This window comes from Crocodylus porosus, unplaced genomic scaffold (assembly GCF_001723895.1).
Source record: "Crocodylus porosus isolate Cpor-Errol unplaced genomic scaffold, CroPor_comp1, whole genome shotgun sequence".
Classification (NCBI taxonomy): Eukaryota; Metazoa; Chordata; order Crocodylia; family Crocodylidae; genus Crocodylus; species Crocodylus porosus.
Genome location: NW_017728913.1, coordinates 28711858 through 28730050, shown reverse-complemented (window position 1 = coordinate 28730050; position 18193 = coordinate 28711858). Strand labels below are relative to the sequence as shown.

The window sequence follows — 18193 nt, the reverse complement described above, 5'->3', positions numbered from 1 at the left end:
CCAAGGTCTGGAACAGTCTGCCAGCGGAGGTGGTTCAAGCACCTACATTGAACACCTTCAAGAGTAAATTGGATACTTATCTTGCTGGGATCCTATGACCCCAGCTGACTTCCTGCCCTTTGGGCAGGGGGCTGGACTCGATCTCCCGAGGTCCCTTCCAGCCCTGATGTCTATGAAATCTGTGATGATGTCTATGAAACTTGAATCTGAATTTTTCAGTGGAAAAAAATGGTTTTGACCAAAAACTGTTGCCTAGTTATACTCAGAGACACTGCACAGTCAGGTAGTGAGGCTGGATTTTGTTTTTGCTTTTATTATTCCCACTAAACATGTTCACACATTAACAATCTCACTTATAAAGGAAAACAATTCTAAATGGAAAGCCGTAGAGTGAACTTCTGCATTACCGTGTTTTATCACACACAATAAACCTCCAGGTAAGCTATGCACCTTGTTTTTGAAAGGTAGGATGAAGAAAAGAAATAGATCTTTCCTTGTACTAAGTAACTGAGTAGTAGCTGCTAGGCAGCCAAGCCTGTTTATATTTCTGCTCCCTGCGGATCCTGTTCAGAGTTAGTTTTGCTTTTGCCTAGAAGAAGCTTAAGTGGCAGAAACTGCTGGTACCATACTTCCTTGTTTATAATGTGTACTCCAATTTCCAGCAGCTGAATTCTGGAAAAAGATGAGTGTTGTATGGGATAAAAATACAGCACTATAAAGTCAGTTCTATGCCTCCAGACTTCCCCAGTAAGTAATAACACAGATTTCAACTAGTAACTTATCTTATGGTATGTGTAGTGTTGAGAGCCAGAATTTTACTTGCCTTTGCAAGTTCCTGAATAGTACAGAAAATTCTAAATTTCTATGTCTACTGCTCCCATTTTCATTTTCAAATCATTTTGGTTAAACCCATGACAGATATTAATTACATAAACACTTAATAAAATATATATTTGTTGTCCTGATGCTTCCGTAGCTTTTCAGCATTATGGAAGCAATATCTAAACAAATTATTTAAATTAGTTTTAAAAAAAAATTCTGTTGATAAAGTACATTACTGTCCAAAATTCATATGGCTTAGAGGAGATCCACCCTGTCCCAGTATTGAAGGTCTGCTGTCAGATGGAGATACACATGGATACTCACAATATAAATGACATACTCTGAGATACAGAATGATCACTGTGAAGGGACACCTTTCTTTATTGAATAATGATGGCAAAGGATATTTCTACGTATCCAGTCAAGACATATGTAGTGATACAGTACTGTACTATTTATATTAGAGGTGCACCAATACATTGGTCCAATACTGGATCAGTACCAATATAAAGAAAATTGTCTATATCAGATATCGGCCCAATGGGGCTGATAATTTGGCCAATGAATGCCTGTGCTGCACGCAGCTGCAGTACAGCATGAAGCAGAGCTGGCAGTGTGGAGAGCTACCTCCAGCTGATAAGTCGGAAGGGGAGGGGGGGAGGAAAGAGGCACGGCGGGGGCAGATCAACACCCCCGCGGTGAGGGAGGGGGCAGGGGCACGTGCTGCTTGGGGGGAGAGCAGAAATACTACAATACTATGAACATATTCTACATAGATATTTTTAAAGATCTACATCAACAACAAAACATGTAATAACAACATGATTATTTCATCATGCAACTTATTACCTGGTTGAAATACAGAAAGACTTCCGTCAGTGTGTCCAAATACTGCTTTACCTTTCTTCTTTGGGTGCCACCTAAATAGACAGATGTCTGAAAGAAAGCTATGTGCTTCTTTATGTACAGTTACCCCACTGTCTGGTCCTGAGATAGTCCACATATACAATGGGCCTCTATGGGAGACAAATGCAACTGCATCACCTGCATTCCAGCACCAGCTAAGTGAAGCAGGAACTCCTGAAATTTTTTTAAAAAGCATCCTGTGAGAATTAGTACTAGAAATTCAATATACTGACAATAATGTTTTTCATCCATTACTAACATTCATATTACAAAGCTGCTGACCTTTCTTTATGAGTATTTGAGCACTCAGTTAAAAGATACCAGACTCAAATTCAGAGGGTGAAAATAATTTAAGAAATACGACATGGGAATATTATGTTATATCTTAAATTTTCATTAGTGCCAAAGAGAATTATTCATATGAAAGTGGAAACAGAATGTTCACATTTATTCAGTTTCTTACCTTATAATAAAATATTTATCAGCCAACTATACAATAAAAACCAAAACAAACAAAACAAACAAAAAGCCCCACATGAACTTTAAACCACTGAAATCCAGAAATAAAAAAGGGTAGAAAATTGAACCAAAACAAAATTTGGATATTTTCATCTCCAGTGCTTCAATATCCCATGTCATTATATAAAAGCATGATTGCAGAGCGCAGTCAAATAATGTCCATAATTTATTTTTCCAGGCTGTTCTATTTTTAGCAATATCTAAGAGATGCAATACGAGTAAAGTTAAAGTAATAGCAAAGTTAACTCCAAAATTAATTCTTAAAATAAAATTAGCAAGACCAGAGATCCAAAAAATGAAATATAATCACCTTCTGTTTTAAATTTGGTCATGGACTCTGGTAATTACTTAAGATTGGTGAACCGGTTCTTAAAATAAATACATACTATCTGTTTTTTTACCATATCTTGAATCAAAGTTATTTTTTTTCTTATTATTACAAAGGCTGAATCAATATAGATTTCCTTGCTTGTGCCTAGTGCTTTCATATGATTTGTGACCTTGAACTGTATAACACCTTGAACTATATAATATCTTTACCCTCATCGTCTCTAAGACTACTTATGCCTCAATCCTTACTGTTTACAACAATCTAATGAAACAACTTAATTTTATTATTTTCTACATGAGCAGCAGTGAGGATAGAGAACTTCATGTTCTGTAACTTCTGAAAATGTTTCCCAATCACTTACAGCAGAGGTTCTCAACCTTTTTAAACTTAAGACACCCCTTGTTGGACTAGAAAATTGGAAAAATTTCCCCTTAGAAAAATGTCAGCTCTTCAATTTCATTTTTTTTTTTGGCCAAGAGAAAAATAGAGCAAGGAACTTGATCTGTTGCAAGGAATTCAAAAAGACTACAACTTGTCAGAATGTTTTTAACACTATACATTATGATTTGAAATCTCTAGGTTTATCCTGTGATTCATGTTTGCTCACCTAATGGTACTAAGATTGCATGGCACTAAGAGGCACCCTTGAATAGATCTCAAGGCACCCTAAGGTACTGCAGCACCCTGGTTGAGAATCACTGACTTTAGAAATACTCACAAGGCTACAAACTCTAAAATAGTAAGAGAAAAAGTTATGTTAAATAAACTATTTCAAGTACCTTTTGTATTGTCCAGTTTTGCAACAGCTTTTTGTTCAGCTACATTCCAAATGATCACTAGGTTATCTGCACTGGCACTTGCAAATACATCAGAGTTATGGGGACACCAAGATATGGCTGTAATTGTCTTCTTATGCTCAGACATAATTGCCCGGAGCTTGAATTCATTGTATCTGTGATCCATCTAAAAGAAAATAAAAGATTCATTTTAAAAGCACAAAGCTCGTTTAACTTTATCTCAACCATTCAGTTGATCCAATAAGACAAATCACCGCAAAAATCCTTTCCTAGTTCAGAAAATGCATTTAATACCTATGATACATAATGCTGGACTAGAGACAGTGGCTCAAGTCTCTTATGGCCAAGAAAAATGCAATTTACTATACAGATGACTGCAGTTTGATTTATACTACCGATTTGGAGAATTTGCTATTTTAATCAGCTAGGTAGTCTGAATTCAGTTGTCTGGAAAGGTGCAAACATTCTATTAACCTCCACAGATAAATATTACTTCCATGTGTTTCATAGGATGTTAATTTTATTTCATTAATGTCATAAAATATATTATATTCTAATAACTGCATTTCAATCACCTTTTTCATATCAGAATTTTAAAAGTACATACAGGTATTATACTCAGACACAAAGTGAAGAAGTTTGGCCTATGTCATGTAAGTTAGATGCAGATATTTGTTCCTGGAACTTTCATCTTAAAAGTGTAGTGCAACATTAGAATTAAGCTGTTAAGTTGAAATGTTGACTCATGTTTACTCATAACAGTCCAGCCTGATTCTATTTTGAATGAATTCAGGAATTTGACTAATAACCTTACAGGAACACTCCTTACAGCATCTATCAATATTAGATAGAAGCATTTACTTATGAAGTGCCACCAATGTGCACCCATCCTTTCAGATGCAATACTTATATTTGCTGTATCTATGTTCATTTTGTTTCAGCACACTGGAATCAGTTCAAGATGGAATAAAGAGTCAAACCTGACTTTTCTCACCCTAATTTAAAACATTATTATTACTTTTACTATAATGTTGAGGTTCAGTTCCCTTACTACTCCTTGTAGTTTAATGTAGCAATAAGTCAAAGTAGCAAAGACTCATAAAGACATGGTGCACAAAATGTACCTATCATATTAATCTACACTGCGATTTTCACTTCATTTTGTATTTCATTTTCCACAGCTGTTAAAAGCATACATTGGAGGGATGGATATATATTAGGAATGGAAATGTACAACTTGTCACATTACATTTTTTAAAATGCTGCAGATGATTACAGATGTGTACATTTTAAAACTAAAACCAGTTCACTCTCCAAAGCAGTATTATAATGGGAATAAATATCCACAAATAGGATTGATTACCAGTGACAGACCTCTTAACTGCAATGCTGCTAGGGACTGTAGTCATGGTAGCAAGTAGAATTCCTTTTTATAAATGAGTCAGAAGCTGCAGAAGAGTGTTTCACATAGGTCATCAAGTATTTAGGTAATACGTTTTTCCAGTCTCTTAACATCAAGTATGTTGAAGGATGATTATCATGGAAAAAAAATACTCAACGTATATGCAGAAGGGCAGAAAATTAAAGCTTCACTGACAGTATCAGTATTTCCTAAATTAAACTGCCTGGCTCTGAAACCAGTTTAAAAAAAAAATTAAATAGAAAGAACCCAGAAATTCCATTAGGTGACATATTAATGCCTATGTAGTCTCCTCATTAAGACTGGATGCACCACACAAAATTCTGAGCTAAGTTATTAACTAATAGCAGCAATAGATTTATCCTCTTCTACATAACCAAGTGCCAGAAAGATATGGGATGTTTTGCCAGTGGGTTTTGAGCAGCATGTTCTAGAAACCACTAACTCTTGTCTTCTCTCTACTGTCTGCCAGGAGCAAAAGTAGCAGTGGGCAACAGATTTGTGAGTCCTGGGCATTGAGTTAAAGGGCAATTAATGACAGAAGTCATGGCAGCACTGCTGAGGGAGGAAGTGCTGCCAAATTCAGTGTTGTGATGTCCTGGTATGCTGGGTTTCAATGAGGCAGGGTGGAAGAGGGAGCAGAGGGAAGGGGAAGGCAGGCACAGGGATTTGAGACCAGGGTGCAAATCTTACCAGTTACACCTCTACTGTCTGATCTTCTGCCTCATCTGCTTTAGCGTGTCCATATATCATCAGTTCCATCCTTACCCCATCCCCATCTGCTCACCTGGAGCATTTGTATGCAAGCCTGTGCCACAATGCTGGGTGCTTTTAAAAGCACCCAGCACTGCAGCACATGCACTTGTATAAATGCTGAAATGCGCGTTATCACTGAGGAAATGGTGGCAGTGCACTTTGAACTAAAACAGAAAGGTGTTTTAGTTCAAAAGCGCACTGCCGCCTTTTCTGCACACAAACGTGCATTTCACTGCTTATATAACTGCATGTGACACAGTGCAGTGCGTATCACCTTGCATGTAGAGCAGACTTGATTTTGGAGGATACAAAGACTCATGACAAGAACGCCTCATTACAGTATGAGGGGGTGCTAATTCGCACATGGATCTTTTGTGGGGGGAGTGGTATCTGGAGTATATGAACTGAGCAGTACTAAGCTGTGGTGTCACCACGGTCTGAAATGCTGTTGACTCTGCTGGGACACAGCCCAATGAACTATACAGTAAATCACGAACCTTCTTATTTGGACTAATCTCATGCATAGTTATTAAGTACAAAAGTGCTGGTTAAAAGTGTGCTTATGGAATACCTGTGCTAAAACTTGCAACATTTAAAAAAAAAAACCCCAAAAAAGGTAAAATGCATCAATTCTGGATGAACTGAGTCTAAAGTGTTTTCAGATTTGTCCTTCACTTCTATGTGCTCAGGGAAAGCAGGGCCTGACAGTAAGGGGTGAGGGAAGGAGAAGGGCAGGGTACACAGGGAAGAAGGTGAGTGGATGGGCAGAGGGCAAGGCAGCTACCTGACTCCCCAAAATTAAATTTTCCCTGCTGTAGCAGTGGAAAGGGGACAAATTCATGGCAAACCTCCAATAATTAGTTTCTATACCTAGAAAATTATAACAAATTTATAAATTTTCCACACAGATGTAACAGGGGCCAAGGCCCACGTCACTTTAAAAGGAGAGAACAGCTGGCTGCTGCAGACGAGGGCAGGCTAGCCATCAGCTACAAATAAAAACCTCTGTGGGGCTGGGGAGGCATGGGATAGGAAGGGGTGGGGTTTTGGGGCATAAGCCCAGGACCTGAGGCTGAGCAGGCAGTCTGGCCCTGCATATTACAGGGGAGGAGATCCTAGGAGAGAGGGGATGCTGGAGACCAAGAGGCAGGAACCCAAGCCATCCAAGGAGGCTGGGCTGAGAGGGCTCTAAGGAAGTTACGGCTTGCGAGCAACATTAATCCTGAGTGAGCAAGACTTTTATTCTGTGAAGGGCTTGCTTGCTTTTCTGCTATGTTTTAAGCTTGAAACCAGAGGACTGAGTTGTGGCTACAGGGACAGTGTGGAGGTCACGGAGGACTGCCTGGTAGGGCACTCTGAAACAGTGCAGAGTTTCGGGACCCAGATGGCTGAGGCAACAAATAGCCCAGCCCAGAGCTGGATGTCCAGAGCATGAAACAGGGCCTAGAAGCTCAGAGCATGAGACAGGGGCACAATGCACACAAGTATGAGATGGGACTGGGGCGAGGAGCAGTGGACCTGGGTTGAGTGGTGCAGCCAGAATAAAAGGGCCAAGACTGCTAAGGCCAAGACAGAGATTCAGGACCTAAAGGTCAAAAGCTGTGTTCGGACCACGGAGTAATGAATATAGAGTAATTTCTGTGAGGCACAGACATAGCTACAGGAAAAGAAGGGCCACAGATATAATCCATAACACAACTGGTGCTCGGTGGCACTGATGGGGCCAGACTGCCATTATATAGTGCCCAAGAGGCAAGACTGGAGCCAGCCAAGCCAAAGTGAACAAGAGGCACCAGCCAGCCTGTGAACAAGGCTTATCTGGGGACTCTGGGGCAGCCTCCGTTAACATCATAATAAATCCATCAAGGCAGGACAGGGGAGGAAAAGGAAGGGTACCCCAAGAAGCCAGAGTGGAGAGGCAGGAGTTGCATGGCCACTGGGAGACATCACAGCCACCCCTGGGACGTGGCCCTGCATTGGCTGGGTTGTCTTATATTGGAGTAAATATGGGTAAATTGGCTCTGCGGTGGTAACCAAAGTAATGAACAGTAACTCCCCTCCCCTTGTCCCCCAAAACAATTAGGTAGCAGACTTGAGGAAAAATAAAAGATATGCTAGTCTTACATAATCACCATTTTTTACTACAATGACACTTCAAAATTATTGTTTGAACATTTTTTTAAAGGAATAAATGGAAGATGAGAAAAAAAGAAAAATATTTTAAAGCAAGTAATCTAGCATGGAAAAGAAATCTTACCTGGTAAACATAAATTGCAAGGGTGGCACAGTAGGCAAATCTATCCCCACTAGCAGCACACACATCTTTGTTCCATGGCTGGCATCCAGCAGCTAAAAGACCCACTTGCTTAACCTGGGACATCTTTGCCTATAAAACATATGCATTTATGAAACATTAAGTAAGACAAGACACTTTAGATGACTTAACAATATATTGTTATCTGAGAAACAAAACCCCCTGCAAGATTATGCAGTTGTAGGTTTCAGCAACTACAGTGAACATATCAGGAATAAAACCAGGCAAGTATTCATATGACTTAAATCCTACAGAAGAGATGAGGCTTAAGTTCATTCACAAGAGCATATGCAGGGAAAAAAATAATGGCTCAGAGCCTCTTTGGGTGAAAAATCTATGTATCCTGAATTGGCAGCAACTCAAATTCTGGTCCGTTATTCTTTTTATTTCCTCCTGCAGTAAAATATAGTATTTTCTATTTTTAAAACAGCTTCTTTTCCCTCCTTCCTTCCTCCCCACAGAAAAATCTGTTAGACAAAAACTGTACCAAATATTTCAATGTAAAACAAGCTACGCAATTTAATTACGACAATGTCTTTTTCTTCAGTCTTTAAACATTAACTTTAATACTTTGTAGGATAATTCTTAAGATTACCTTTTCAAATCAGTGAAAAGTAGCTCTTCATCTTTTCCCAGTACTGTACATCTACAGTATAATTTTGAAAGGCACTAGAGAAATTTAAATTCAAATTGTATCATTATGTGTTAGCAGTTAGCAGTTAGTCCAAGTTAGCAGTGCTTGGACAGTCTTCCCCCTTTGAAACATAAATCTTCTGTTGACCTAGCCTATCAGCAGGTGCTAAATGACTGCATAAAGCAGCTGAAGTACTGCTGGATGATTATTATAAGTAAAGCTTGTTAACCCGGATATGAAGGAAACGCCAGTGGCTCTGCAGGAAAAATAGGACAGAAAAGGTCACGGAAAGAAAGCCAATGTACAGCCCAGGTCAAGAAGCCAAGAGACAGTTTACGCTGCATTAGTGTTTCTGGGTTACTAACTCTGTTAAGGATAAAACAGTAATTTACTCCATTCCTGGCCTTATATATAATGCCCTAGAACCAAGATAGTACAGGTAACCCTTGCTTACTGCAGTTTTGCTTACCGCAGGGCCACCAGGAGTGCAGTGGCAGCTCGTTCACATGCTGGATGCCCTGGAGGGAGCCCCCACTGGTCAAAACGGGGCATGGGCAGGTGGGTGGCCACACTGCTTACCCCATGCCAGAACCCTGACTCAGGACCCATGGGTGGGGCAGCTGGGGCTGTGCACAGGTGTACTGGTGGCCGGTGGGTGTGGGCTGGCAGGGGCCATTGCAGTGGGGGAACAAATGAGGCTGGGAGGAGCTGATACCTTCCTTGGCAGAGCGGTCTAGCCAGGGCCAGCAGAAACACAGGGTGGCACTGCAGGAGCATGGGGTCTAGGTCAGCAGGTAGTGTGGAACCAGTATTTATTTACATTAAATCCTATGGCTTCCACTTAACACTGTTTCACTTAGTGATCATTTTTTCTGGAACCAATTAGGAGCACTAAGCGAGGGTTGCCTGCACATACTTATACTTTCACAAATCTTTGCTACACTGAGAATAAGGCACTGAATGTCTAAATCACAGGTTAAAGTGGATGTAACATTACAATATGGTTTAGCCTCCTTCTTGCTGGAAGACAAATTATGAATAAGGTAGCGCTACCATAAAAATGCCAAAACATTTTCATCTATATCAATACAAAAAACTTGTGTCCGACTTGTACAAAAAATGCTTTTATGGTTCTTTATGAACAATAAGATAGTGTCAACTCTATGTACGGTGCATTAGGTATGCTCCTGTCGACAGGAGCTTTTCAATGAGTTGTTAGTGATCCTTCGATTAATTCTTTTGTTTAAAAGGGAAATAATGCTATCTTAAGAAGTATAGTAATCTATCAGTGGTATAAGTGATATAGGGTGAAAAGACCCAGGGGCATACACAAGGGTGGTTACACAGCTGCAAGAGCACTTCACTGTCTCTCTCAGGCCCCTTGCTTATATTCTCTTAATGATGCAATGGGATGAGTCGGATCTGTTCCCCCATCCCAACAACCGTGTCTCCTGCCATGCCAAACGTGTGGCAGGATGCATGATTCTGGGATCAGGGATAGATACCAACTGCACCATTGCTAGTGAAGGGGGAGCCTAAGATCATTTGCCCAGGCTCCCCCTGCACTGGCAAGTAGAAAGTCAGATGACACTGAACCAGTGTCCATCTCAAAATGACTCCGGTTAAGTCCCAAGCTAGGACTGACAATCAGCTAATTGTGGGTCCCTGTCACAGAACTGCACTGAGGCCAGTCTTAGAGCCCCGCTGTGTAGCTGGCATCAGGCTACATGAGCCTGCCATATATTCAATTTAAGGCACAATGGAATCCAGCTACAAAATTATTACATATTTTATGGAATAATTTTGTGGCTTATTTCTTGCTTTAATCGCACCATAAATTGCCTGAACATGTGGCTGGGTTAGTAGTTAAGATATGATTAACTGGGTGATCATGTCTTAAGTGTAACATCTGCTATGGGGCTCAACAGCCAGAAGAGAGGTAGCTACCTGTGTAAGCATGGAATTAGCCAGAAGGTATTACAAATATATATTAATTAATCAGTGGTATAAGTGTGAGGGTGAAAAGAGAAGTCCCAGTGATTAAACAGCCAGCAAGAGGCCTGAGAGCGGTTCCCTGTCTCTCAGGCCCTTGTGCATGTTCTCTTAATGATGCATGGAAGGATGGCACTTTAAAGAGTTATTTAGAGAGGCACAAGCTTTTCTAGGCATCTGCTCAAGTAGGCTGTACCTATGAAACTCATGTCCCTCTGAATGAGTCTGTACAGTGCCACCTTACTTTGCCTTCTGTAGCAGTGAGAATTCCTGCTATTCTAGGACTCGTCCAGCACAGGAATCCTTAGGAATTCCAAACATACAAGGCACCCCTTTCTTTTTTTGCATGCTTCTCTGTGATGTATTTAACCATAATTAGATTTGCAAATGCAACCAAAACTGACAGGCAGCAAACATGCAAGATGACAGACCCTAATGCCAAAGTGACCTGCAGAAATTTCAGTAGTGGGGCCTCAGCTATTACCATAAGAAGAGGAGATTCGTTTGCAATTATTGTTACCTAAGCTTTAACAGTGTATTGAACAGGATAATGTCAACATAAAGGACTAAACCAATATAGACACAAAATAAGCATATGCAACCAAAGAATTGCAAAGGATGACACTAAAGTGAGTTCATGATCCATCTGTCACATGAATACTATTCCAATGTTAGTTTTACATGTTAAAAAATTATTGTTTCCAGTCTTCACACTACCATAACCTGCCATGGCAGGGGGTTGGACTAGATGATCTACTCAGGTCCCTTCCGACCCTAGAAACTATGAAACTATAACCCTCAAAATGTAAACTTTGGGTTGACCAATGCAATGTTGACTCCAGTTTGTAAAGACAGCCCCCCCAATAACTAATCAGTGGCCTGCCCACTGCTACTGCTGAAGTGCATAAAGGTAAGTGGTGGGGTGGACCATCATTGTTAGGAACAGAGCACCCAGAAGTACCACAGTTCCTTGGATAACAGTCCCACACTGCAGCTGGAGAAGGCTCTATTTGTGGATGGGACTCCTATCATCCCAGAATAGCGTGGAAGGGGATGGTGGAAAGCCTTGTCCATGCTCAGTTAAGTGACAATGGCAAAAACCCCATCTCCCCCATAGAACATAATCAAGAATAAACTCCTTCTCCCCATGCCATCCTGCCATTCTCTTCTGCCTGGGTATCTCCCACAAAAAAGCCCTCTCACTGAGTAGCCACTGCTGCTCTTGAGTGCATTATTCTAAGTTTCAGGTTAAGCAGAAGCATGGTCCTGAAGGGAAACTTCACTCCATCAGCTACCCAGAAGCTGAGTCTGTGAGGAACCAATACTGGGGACAGATTAGTTGATTCAAAATATGTTAGATGGAGCTTGCATTAAGTGAAATTCTCATAATACAAGAGTAGGATCTTCAGGATCAAGCAGCTTGGAGTAACCAGCAGGCTGCATGATTCAGGCCCCTGGTGCATTTTGTCAGGGCAAGTAAAGTTAGTCCAGGAATGTGAGACCTCCTATAGATATTTGACCAATATTAATAATAAAGAAAGGGGAGAAGTCACTTAGACTGGCACAGATAACTGAATGGAGCACTGCAAAAAAACTGAGTATCAAATAAAATACCTTACTATTACAATATATTTTAGCCTATAGTCTCCAAAATGGCATATACTGAAGCCGGGCACCATGAAGTAAACACAGTTGTAAATACAAACAAAACTTTATTGCAATGCATACACACGTCAGAATTAAGAAGATATGGTTAACTGTACCTCATGAACTGCACAATATATATACATGTATATATACATATATATGTAAATTGTATCAAATTTGGAAGGTATATCATTATTTTACTGTGGACTTTTCATGATTAGATCTCTGTAGCATTTACATGTTACACAAACATAAATACACCAGTGTAATAATATTATTTCACGCTATTTCCTGTTGGGGAAATTGAAATTAGACCAATGAAAATGAGTTCACTAATTTTGGGTGCCCAGATTGGTTGCTCTGATTTTTCAGAGCTGTTGATCATCTGCAAGCTCCCTTTAGCTTTAACTCACTTTGTAATTGCTCAGATATTCGGGGGAGGAGGGGGAAAATCAAGTCCGTCTCTCTCAAGGTAAGCATCCAGAAAATGAGGAACATGCATTTAATTTTGGTTCAAGTGGCTTCCCGATAGCACAGAAAAGGTTTGCAGAACAGCCAATATCAGACAAAGCTCTCCTGCAGCTCAGACCAATACCTTAAACAACAGCCCATCATTTCTTCTTCCTGCAGCCACTACTCGCTTTCCAGCTCCCTAAGAAAGCAAGTAGTGGCCCTACAACTGCTCTATACAATCTCATTCATAATCCATTTTGTGCACTAATTAAGAAACACATGTACCTGATTATGTAATTAAAGACTTCATAATGTATGACTCAATGTTCTGACTTCCAAGTCTGTGGCTTAGAAAGCTTGGTGTTCTTCTAAGATAGGTAACAAAATTTTCTAGGTTTCTTTATAAAAAGAAACACTGAAATTAAGTGCCAAGAAATTCCATTCACATGCAACCACGAGTGACATGAGTAAGTTTTAAATCTAGGAACTTTAGAACAACAGCCAAAGGCCTCTCAAACACAATCTAAGGGCCCTCGACATATGCAAGTAAAGGTCTAACACACAATCCACACAACTGTGCCTCCTGCCATGATATATGTGCATGGCAGGAGACTCTATTGTGGGACTGTGCATTAGATTACACTGTGCCTTACTGCTGGAACAAGGGGAGCCCGGGACTGGGATCCCTCTGCACAGGCAAGAAGTAAGCTCCTCCAGCTAAGAGCACCCTCAGTTGAAGGGAGTGGGCCCCTTGCTGCTGCCGGGAGGGCTGGGGGTCCTCACCACGGCGGCATGGAGCTCCCAGCAGTAGCAATGAGCCTCCCGGTCCAGCCCTATTCTGCCTGGCTGTGCCAGGTGCCACCCACTGGGCTGGAGAGGTTCTGGGAAGAGGGCAGCAGTGCAGGAAGCCGAGCCCACAACAGGCAGCCCGCACCCATCCCTTCCACGTGGGCTCCACTCTGGCCATGCCACCCATGCGGGAGGAGGAGCCAGGCTCCACACTCTGCTCCACTGTGGCAGCTGGGCCTTGGGCAGGGGGAGCTCTGATTTTCCATCATAAAAAAGTGCAAAATCAAACACCAAAAATGTATAGGTACTTAGAAATTATTTTATTATTACAGTGATTGAGACATTGGAAGGCTTCCAAACTGCTTTAAAATTGCAAATATATCAATAAAACACTGTGTTCAATTGATACCTATGTATATATAGTGGCATTTCATTTTAATTGTGGACTTTGGGGTTTTTAAATCAGATAATTTGCTATTTTTAAACAGAGAAAACCAGGATTCCTGGTCATGAATGAAAATATCATTTTAAAAGCCTGACAATAGCCTTCCCAGACACTCTACTCTATAGTTCCATCAATGGGAACACAGGGTCTCCCCCCCACAGGGCCGAAAACACCAACGCAAAAAATAAAATAACAATTGTAAAAGTAAATAGCCCCCATCTTTTCTTCAATACAATTGAATGCTGCAATTGAATAGTTAGGGTGACCATATGTTCTGATTAAGCTGGGATAGTCCTGGACTTCAGAGGCCAGTCCTGACCATCTGATGAATTAAAACATGCATCCCAAAAACAGAGGGGCATGGGGCATAGTCTGATAGGGAAGCAGACTGTCCACTTGCCTGGTGCACCACTCTGCCCTGCCCTTATCTCTGCCTGCAGCAGCATCACTGACGTGGGAGAGCGGGAGCCATGTCCCAGATGTTCTGGATTTCCTTATGGTCAGCCTTAGCACAGAATTACAGCCTATGCAGTATACAATGCTTTGTATATTTGAAATGCTATAAAACAAGGGTTATAAAATTACTTTGCAGATCGAGGCCCTCACGGTGAGGGAGGGAATGGGGCTGGGGCAAGGGCAGGCACTGCCCAGCCAGGGTGGGGTGCAGGATGAAGCGGCAGGCAGCTCGTCCAGGGGTCATGGGGCAACACGCCCCCTGGATTTGTGCATGGGGTGAGGGTGGGCTGCCCACTGTGGGCTCGGGGGCTGTGCTGGCCTCATCCCAGTCAGGGGGCTGGCATGGGTTGTGCTCAGGGTGGGTTGGGGCAGGGCAGGGCAGCACTGGGAAGGGGGCTATGGTGAGTTTTGGGGTGGTTGTAGCTCCCCTGTTGCCCCCATCCCAGTGCCACAACCTCCTGCCCCAAGCGCAGCCCTGGCCCAGCTCCCACAGGGAAGAGGCCAGCACAGTCCCCAGCCCCAGCCTGCAGTGAGCAGCCTTCCTTTGCCCCACACATAAATCCAGGGGGCACATAGCCCCCATGATTCCCCCAGGGGTATGCACAACAGCAGGAGCCATGCCCCTCCGCCCCCTCCCCTCTAGACAAGCCTCCTGCAGCTCTGTCCTGATCCACCCCAGCTAGGAAGCCCCTGCCCCAGCCCCACTCTCTCCCTCACCATGGGCGCCTCTATCTGCCTCCCTCCCCACCTCTTCCCTCCCCCCAAAGACTTACTGGGGGCGGAAAACTGCTGGACTGCATTTCGGCATTTGGATCGGTATCAGCCAACGTGGCTGGTTAATAACTGGCCATCAGTATCGGCCAAAAAAAAAAAAAAAAAATCTTTATTGGTGCACCATTAGTGGAAGCAGCTCTGGCTCCAGCCCAAGCACTTGGCACATATCCCATGCTGCAGCTGGAACTGACATGGCCCAGTGTCCTGTGCCATGATGGCAGCTCTAGCTGCATCATGGGCAGATCCAGAAAGAGGCAGTGACAGTCAGTGGCTGAGAAGCCAGGGCCATGGCAGTGTGATAAGCAAGGCAGATGCCAGGCAACTGGAACTGTAACAGCCCTTGCTTCAGCTCCTGTCTCCAACTGCCATGGATTCTGTGGCACACCATGCCTCCAACTTCCAGGGGCCTGTCAGCAGCTTGATGGGCTGGACAAAGCAACTCTGCAGGCATGATCTGGTTCTCAAGCTGTATGTTTGACATCCCTGCTATACAGAGGTCTGCATAGCTCAGAGTACTATTCATGGATTGCAAAGACTGTATGATGCTCATTTAAATGCAGGCTAGTTTAAGGACAAACAAAAGACAGTGCTTTCTAATGGCTACAAAATGAGTTAGCGATCTCAGCCTAATTCCAAATACATTTGTCTACATCACAAAATAATCTGTATTAGCTAACATGTTTCAAATATAGGCCCAAATATGTACTGTATCTTAATATTTTTATTGGGACGGGGAGCTGGTCAATTGATTGCATATTGTTTGTCTGCAGTCAAAAATTGTCAAATAGTCCATGAAAACAAGCATGCCGTTGCATAGATAAACATCTACCTTTTCTATCTGAGCATCATCTTTTAGCAAGGGCAGCAGTGAGGGCTCCTCTCACTGCTGCATGGGCCAGCAAACACACAGACTCCATTTAGGAGCAGCTATACTGACCCTCCTCTCCCCTGAGTTCATACAGCCTCCCTTCCCTCTCCCCTATCCATCCATATGGGGCTGCAAAAGCTATTCTGTACTTAGAAGAACCAAAACCAGTAGCATAAAAAAAGCTTCTCCTATTGGCCACCTGCTGTGACTACAAACATCTCCAAATAAAAACAGCAAAATGCTTGAAGGAATTGGCCTGCTTCTTGATTAGCATACCTGCATTGTAAAAATTGATTTCTGTATTTTACAACTGCTATGTGCGTTTTATTTCTGCTTAATATTTTTCCTCTCTTATTTTGTTCAGTCTTCAATATCTTTCATATTAACATTTACCTAATATTGAGTTATAAAAATTCCAATTTTTTAGAATTTAAATTTCATTGTTTCATAACAGTTAGCTAACTTGATTTTTTGTAACTAGCCAGTTTCTAATCTATTAAAGATTAAAACCGCTCTCTTCAGTATCCTAATAAATCAATATTTAAAATATTTGACCAAGTATTTTTTGACTGTTCAGATACCTAACCTTAGATTTTTATTAAAGATAAAAATATATATTTCAGAGAGACCCAACAACAGCGGACTAAACAACAGGTTGAGCGTGATCATGTCAAAAGAAAATCCTGACTTGATTAATCTAGTGACTGTTCTTAAAGTGTAATCTCCAGATGAAACTGTACTTTAAACAGAACAAAAAAATTGGAAAAAAGAAGTTTTTCTTTAATATTACTCTGATGTTGCAATACCAATATATACTTAAGCTTAATTATTTTGGTACAACTGTCTTTCATGGTGTTTTTACTATTTTTGATCTGGAATTACTCAAAATTCTGTAAATATATTTGAAGTTCTTACTTCAAACTATGCTGTATAAAGTACTTTAAACTCTTCTTAGCAGTATCTGTTTTATTGTCAACTTGCAATATAAATATTTATCTGAATTGTCATGTTACATAGACATACAGATATACATATCTATTTTGATGTTTATGAAAAGAGTTAAGAGCTGCATGTGTACAAAATACTTTGGTTTTACTACATTATAAAGGAAATACCTGCTCTGAAATCCATTTTGTTAATGTCTCCCAGCTAAAAAAAAAGCTAGACAATTATCTCTCTCTAACACTGTGCATAAGAAGTTTCCTGCGGATTTACTCAGACATTACAGTTTTCAGTTGAACACTAGGAGACAGAAAGAAGCATTCATCAGCCTGAACAAAATGGCAGCAAATTAGAAAAGGAATATAAATATTTATCTGAATTGTCATATGTTGCATCTTTAGCAGCAGTGATTTTTCCTCATACTTTATTAAACAAGACACTTCTATTCAAAATACAGATGTTATATAAATTATTACATCTAACCTGTAAATGTATACGGAAAATTTTGCGTACTAAAAAATTCTGCAAAATGTATATAGAGCTGGGGAAGACACTGTGAAAGGATGTCTATGGTTTCCAAGGAGATATTGGGGGGGGGGGGGTGGAGAAAAACACCAAAAGCCTTTTTTCTTTCCAATTGGCATGAGCAGTAACATTTTAAGTTGTTCCTGGCTGCTAAATACAGAAAACAGCATTAAACTGAAAGTCTGTTTACCATAGAGAGATATTATTATTAAAATATATATAAATACTTTAACAAAATGGACCGGATGAATGGATGTAGGTACACAGCATCATTTAAAGATACATGCCCATGTTATCCCTACCTTCGCATAGGTATCATTTTTTGTGAACCACTTAAGAATTTCCATGTCCATTCCAAAACCTTTCTGCTCCCAACAATGAAATCTCTTGGTCTGGTTGTAGAATGAAATCACTTAACTTGATAGATGAAGGAACTAAACCTTGATGTTCACAGAATAATGCAGACTTACTAAAGGATGCAAGAGAAAAGCCTGAGCATTATGTCGCACCACACACACAAAACAGCACTGTCAGTAGCCTGGCAACTGCAGCTCTTTAAGAGGCACCATTTTAATTTCAACCTAACTCTTTTTGCTCTGCCTACATGTACTCTTTCATGCATTTGTTATATTTCCTGACTGTACTATAATATCACTTACAGAACAACAACCTTTTTGTATTCAGTGAACAGGCAGGACTTGTACAATACTGTGTGTGTGTGTGTGTGTGTGTGTGTGTGTGTGTGTGTGTGTGTGTGTAAAACTACAGACTAGTATGTGCAATTAATAATGAAGATTTACATC

General features: G+C 41.1%; 1 protein-coding gene across 3 annotated transcripts in view; it reads right to left on the bottom strand.

Moving 5' to 3' along the window:
- Nucleotides 1-18193, bottom strand: part of WDR17 (WD repeat domain 17) — a 108891-nt gene that overhangs the window by 61306 nt on the left and 29392 nt on the right. For all 3 annotated transcript variants that reach the window (XM_019534638.1, XM_019534636.1, XM_019534637.1), the window contains exons 2-4: nucleotides 7809-7937; nucleotides 3358-3541; nucleotides 1672-1902 (exon numbers count right to left, since the gene is read on the bottom strand). In XM_019534638.1, the coding sequence (XP_019390183.1) occupies nucleotides 1672-1902; nucleotides 3358-3541; nucleotides 7809-7931 (538 nt within the window). In that variant the 5' untranslated portion in view covers nucleotides 7932-7937. The remainder of the gene's footprint in view (nucleotides 1-1671; nucleotides 1903-3357; nucleotides 3542-7808; nucleotides 7938-18193) is intronic.